Source organism: Mytilus trossulus, chromosome 13, assembly GCF_036588685.1.
Source record: "Mytilus trossulus isolate FHL-02 chromosome 13, PNRI_Mtr1.1.1.hap1, whole genome shotgun sequence".
In the NCBI taxonomy this organism is placed as follows: domain Eukaryota; kingdom Metazoa; phylum Mollusca; class Bivalvia; order Mytilida; family Mytilidae; genus Mytilus; species Mytilus trossulus.
Genome location: NC_086385.1, coordinates 2,667,636 through 2,673,990, shown reverse-complemented (window position 1 = coordinate 2,673,990; position 6,355 = coordinate 2,667,636). Strand labels below are relative to the sequence as shown.

General features: G+C 34.2%; 1 protein-coding gene across 1 annotated transcript; it reads left to right on the top strand.

Moving 5' to 3' along the window:
- The first annotated feature begins 2,969 nt into the window (after positions 1 to 2,969).
- On the top strand, positions 2,970 to 6,355 carry LOC134695316 (uncharacterized). Its single transcript, XM_063556540.1, has 3 exons — positions 2,970 to 4,011; positions 4,730 to 5,783; positions 6,114 to 6,355. Exons 1-3 carry the CDS (start codon positions 2,980 to 2,982, stop codon positions 6,353 to 6,355), a joined length of 2,328 nt encoding a protein of 775 aa, XP_063412610.1. The 5' UTR covers positions 2,970 to 2,979.

The following is a 6,355-nucleotide window of genomic DNA, read 5'->3' as shown; positions in this document are numbered from 1 at the left end:
CTGTAATTCAGTGGTTCTCGTTTATTGCTGTGTGACATATTTGTTTTTCGTTCACGTCGTTCGTTTTCTAGTTTGCGTTGTTTTTCATTTTTCATTTCGGGGCGTTTTGTTGTTGACTGTACGGTATGGGCCTTGCTCGTTTTTGAAAGACGTGCGGTGACCTATCATTATTAATTTCTATGTCATTTTGTCTCCAGTGAATAGTTGTATGATTGGTTATCATACCACATCTTCTTTTTCTATTTTGACAACACTATAGCTTAAAAAGAACAAGACCAACAGACAAACAATATCTTTTAAAAAACTAAAGACTGAGCATTATTAATTCCACCAAAATCTAAAGATAATTTAAGGGTCTTCAATATTGTAAACATATTCTCCTCCCATATTGAGTGTTTCTCGTGTTTTTACACAACTGGTAATACGTCAAATTCGGTAGGTTACATTGGACACACAACTGGTAATAAGTCTAATTCGGTAGGTTACATTGGGTACACAACCGGTAATCAGTCTAATTCGGTAGGTTACATTTGGTACACAACCGGTAATAAGTCTAATTCGGAAGTCACGTTTGGTTCAAAACACACTTTTAGTTTAAAGAACAATATTGCTATAATTTACATATAAATATAGACTTTGGTAATAAAAATTTAATAAGTATATTTAGGACTCAAAAGTGGCGCTCAAGAAACGTTGTTGGAGCTTAGACAATCCAGAATTTCGAAGATTTGCACCATATTTAAAGGTTACCATGTATATATAAACAAACTATTACGATGATACTTCATAAAAGGGATGCATAGACGAATTGACCGTTTCAGAATCTAAAGCATCATGGGTAATTTCATTGTTCGTACCCAAAGTGAAAATAACGTCACGTCATTGGTTAAATTTCCATTGTTTATGGCATTTTTAACCAATCAAAACGCTTTTGTATACATTTTTGAAAATATTACCCAGGATGCATTTGATTCTGAAACGGCGAATTATGTTATTATCTGTCAAGACTCGGAAAAATGAATAGTGTTTACTTATTTATTTTATGGTTGTCAGATGTATAAAATCATATTTATTCAAGGATTATATTAAGCCTTTTCAAAGCTCTAATATCTTTACTATAGATCATTTTTGGTATACTCTTCAGATAATTTTTTAAATACAATGCCGATGACGATAGACGTATTTACACTTGTATGCAAATTTGTCCGCCATTACATAAAGTCACACAGGTTCCCGTAAACTTTGACATCATAATTTAAAATATGTGACGTCACAATTTAAAACTGTTTGTTGCTTGACGTCAAAATGTGATTTGGAGTCGATCTAAGGTCATTTGGAGGCAGGATACAGCTAAATACCGAAAGTGTAAATACGTTTATTATCAATACATTAAACTATTTTTGTGAATTCATTTTTTTTTCGTTGGGTACCAATTTTCGTGAAGTTTGTAGTAACACGGGAACTACGAATTCAAATATCGAACGAGTAAAAACGGTTGTACAGGAATTTAGGCAGACTGTTTAAAAACCACGAAATCAAATATCCACGAAAATAAGTACCCACGAAAAAAGATGAATCCATAGTATGTGGAAATTCTCAGCTGGTGCAGTAGTTAAAGTTATTATATGATCTTTTAAAACAATTTCTATGATGTTTTATATGCAATTCCTAGTGTGAAAGAAAACTGTACTATGTCGGCCTAAACCATCCAAGAAAATCTTACATCGATTAAACGAATCTGCAACCACAATCAATAAGTCATTCTAACAATTTGGTAAAGAGGAAATTCTAAAAATGTATATTTCAACGTTTATACCAATAGGCGAGTGACATTTTCAGAAAAGACGCTTAGTTAGTGACTTTAATGCACCCACCTAACACACAGCTGAATTTTTGATATATTATAGTTTAATATCTAAACTTCCTTTTTTGGTCGGTCGTAAAAAAATCGTACGGTGCAATTTTTGTAAAAATTGAATTAAAATCGAGAAATAATTCCAAATTGAAAAATGACCAACAGTGTTGAAGCGTGAAAACATTTAAAACATGTAGCTTTATTTTCTGTTGTCACATTTTTACCTTTCGAATGATATATAATATAGCTGTGTGTTATATAGGTGCATTACACATATTTTTAAGGTCTGAATGTCACTCGCCACAACATCATAGACATGTGTTGGAAGTCACCAAAACTGTGTAGGTGCAGTGTAGAATACTGAACAAGAAAACGTATTATTATCTAACCTTTCAAAAACTGTCCGTTTATAAATTTTGAAATTATAACGAAACTAAGGTTTCAACTCCCTAAGACAAAGTTGCTCTTAGATGAATTTTGGCTAGTTGTTTTAGGTATTTTGGTCATATAGCTTTTCAACTGTTTCGGTACATTTGCAATCCATGGATTGCAAATGTGTGGCTTTGGACGTTCCTGATGAAGGTAAATCCAGAAAAGTGCATGGACGCATTAAATAAAAAACGTGTTGTTTTCATTTTTTTTTTTTTGGGAGAATGAATGACACATTTACGTTTTATTTTTCGATGCTCTTCAATTTCGTACTTTACATGGTTTTTTTATTTTGCTTTTTCCGAGCGTCACCTACGCGTCCTATGCATATGGAACATGTGTATGGTAAACAGAATTTAAATAATTAGCCGTAAAACCAGGTTCAATCTACCATTTATCTTTAAATGTCCTGTACGAAGACAGAAATATGGCAGCTGTTTTCGAATAGTCTATTTGTATTAACTTTCGCGTTTGTTTTTGTTGCAGTTCAGTGTTTCTGGTGTTCTGATGTTTTCCTGTTATAGTTGGTGCGTTTCCATCGGTTTTAGTTCGTAATCTGGAGTTGTCATCGGTTAATCGTTTTATGACTTTTAAACAACGGTATAATACTGCTCTCTTTATTTTGGCATCCTTAAATGCTTAAAAAAGAATACATATAACCTTGTTTATGTTTTAGTTGATGAAATCAAGCCAAAATGATACTCACTTTGTGTCTCTTAGCCTTGATGCAAACGGCTAATATCGAGTGCACCACTATATATCGTTATCCAAGGGATGTAGACTTCAAAGAAGTGTATGATTTAATTGACCACTATCAAGATGGATACCAAAAGAGAATTTTAGAAAAACAATTATTGTATTGTCCAATGGTTCCTCTCTGTAACAATCTTACGAGACAAGATTCCTACCCAAACGGAACGTCCCCGGATGTTAGAAGTTGTTGTTTTCCATGTTCTTGTCAGGAAAATGGAATAATGAACAACGAACAATGTCCAAATACCGACGATGTAATGTTATCAACACATACTAGGAAGACCTGCATGTATCCACAATATCTTACCCACGGGAAAACAAAGATTATTTCAAAGCAATCCTACTATATGATTTCGAGTTGCGCACCAAATTTCAATACTGTCTCAATAATTCAAAAATGTACCGCTGACCAGAGGAAGTATGACCCGTTTGATATTTCTCTCTATATACCCGTTTCAATAAACAGTACTAATCTTCTTTTCAAGAACAAATATTGTGCCATATGTAACAGTCATACGACTAATGAAATGATTCCATGGTTGGCAAACCTCACGTGCATTTTTGAACCGTTTGATACCATTTCATTTTCACGCAGCATAATGAAAGAGATTGCACAATCAGATGAGTGTAATATATTATTTCAAGAGCAGAACATGACCTCTGACCTGGAAACATGTGACTGGGGTATTTACACGACATGTAATCAAACCGGAAGCTGGGAAGTATATGACAAGTTTATCGAAGACGCTTGTAACTCGTATACCTCGGTGTACAGGGCCAACTATAGAAATATTTTTTGTTTCCTATGCAATTCCAACGAATCACTTTACATGGGTTGTGACTATTGGGACTTATATGACAGAACTAAAGCAATTCCAACGGCGACGTTTGCCAGTCTAATGCGTTATAGGGTGGAGGACCAAGGAAACACTGACCAGGATTGCTCAGATAATGAAATATTTGATAGTTACGAGGTAAGAAATGATTATTTATTTTGCACTTCTTCATTTTTCTGTAACTTCCTCCTGTGGTTAGGCGCACATCAATTAATTATAGGAAGATGTAGTGCAAGTGCTAATGAGACAACTCTCTATCCAAATAACAATCTATAAAAGTAAACCATAAAAGGTCAAGTCCGGTCTTCACCGTTTGAATTGTTTTACATTGTCTTATTGGGGCCTTTTATACCTGTCTATGCGGTATGGGCTTTTCTCATTGTTGAAGGCTGTGCGGTGACCTATAGCTGTAAATATCTGTGTCATTTTTGGTCTCTTGTGGACAGTTGTCTCATTGGCAATCATACCACATTTTCTTTTTTGTATATTGAGAATATGTTTGGTTAATACAGGTTTTTGCTGGATGCAGGATTCGGTTTAGTCAGGTTTTACTCTACACACTTCTCAGTTTCACTCTCTTATCTGTCCTGTAATATTACACATGTATTTTTGGACAAGTTGACCAATGAATATTTTTCGTTTGCATTTTTTCCTTATGATATTTGCATTTCATAATTTTTCATACACTTATGTTAAGGAAAAATGCTGACAATTAGTATGTTTTGGGAAATAAGCATATCGTTTTTTTTCAAAAAATGTTACGATTATTTAAACGAAAAATGCAAAAAAACAAAACATAATATGCTTTTTCTTTATTATTATCATTTTAAAAGTTTTGTTTTACATTTATTTCAAGGAAAAATGCCGAGAAGTAGTTTGTCCGAGTATGTACTACTATAACAAACAGAACAACAAATGTGAAGGAATTTTCAGAAGAATCAGTGATATGTTTTATCAAGTTTACTACAAGGTTACCGTACAAGTAGCCACCGTCATATCCAGCTGTTCAATAAATTGTGTGTTAAACGATTATTATGCAGTGGATATGTCTATAACTTTGTATGTTGATGATATTATGGTTGGCGCCGATTGTATTTACCTTTCGGAATTTCATTTTCCGAATGAAATAAAGAACTTTACCCATCACGTATACCTAATTGGTGTAAACTTTTTAGCTACATCTATTCATGACCAAACTTTGTACGTTGAAGCTCTGTCTTCTTCATTTCAAGATACGTTTCATGATGACAGCCTCGTTTTTGAACCAATTTCACGGAAAACACTTGACCTTATTCCGGACTTTACCGAATATGATTATTATTATGACGATTATGACGATTACGGGAATTATGAAGAGACCATTGATCGATGTTTTGTAGACCATAAAACAATCAACATTGTTACAAACTACTTTTGCCCAAGAATCAAACTGCAATTCAAGGAAGTCCAACTGTCTACAAATTACCTAACAATGTCGAATAAGAATTTAAATTTTGAACTCAACAGTGTTATTCAAATAGGAAATGATTTCCTGGTTTGTTTAGACGACAGAATTCTATCAAACAACGGAAGTCGGGTAACAGAGCCACAAACTCAAAAGAATGAGATTGAGAAAATGATGTCTTTGATTTGTTCAATTACATCAATAACTTCGCTGACACTGACGATGTTAGTCTATCTGTTACTGAAGGAACTTAGAACTCTTCCAGGATTACAACAATTGATGTTATCCTTCCACTTGTTGGTTGCGCACGCACTCTACCTTTTTGGTATGAATGCAACATACAATACGGCCCTTTGTGTTGCTATTGGACTATGCACTCACTATTTCTGGTTAGGATCTGTAACGTGGATGCATATCTGCACACTTGATATTTTCAGGGTATTCTATTATCAATCTAACTCACTGTGTACTTTAAATCGCATGAAGTTTTTTAAACGTTATCTTCTGTATTCTGTCTCAGTTTGTTGTCTTATGTTGATAATTAACGTAGTTTATTTTTTCGTTAGCGACAACTCCACGTTAGGCTATTTAGGGTACGGCGGCGATCGCTGTTACATAACAAAGGCAGAAATGGTACTGTATACGTTTGCAATTCCTGTTGGTATTTTCGTACTCCTTAATATGATTTTGTTTTGTTTTGTTATCTTCCGAATTGAAACAGCTCCTAAAGTAGGTTCGGAGACCAAAAACGACCGCCCAATGTTGATTATTTATACCAAAATTTCATGTATCACAGGGATCACTTGGTTCTTTGGATTTCTTCATCAATGGACGCTTATTGATGCTCTAAGCTACGTCTTTATTATTTTAAATGCTTCACAAGGATTGTTTATTTTCCTTTCCTTTGGTTGTAATGGTTTTGTACGGTCACGACTTAGAGTAAAATTATTTGGACAGGAGGCAGAGAGTTCACATGACACAGTTACTTCGAGTGTGGATAAATCTATTTCTATGACTTCCTCAAGCGTAGCAGACTAG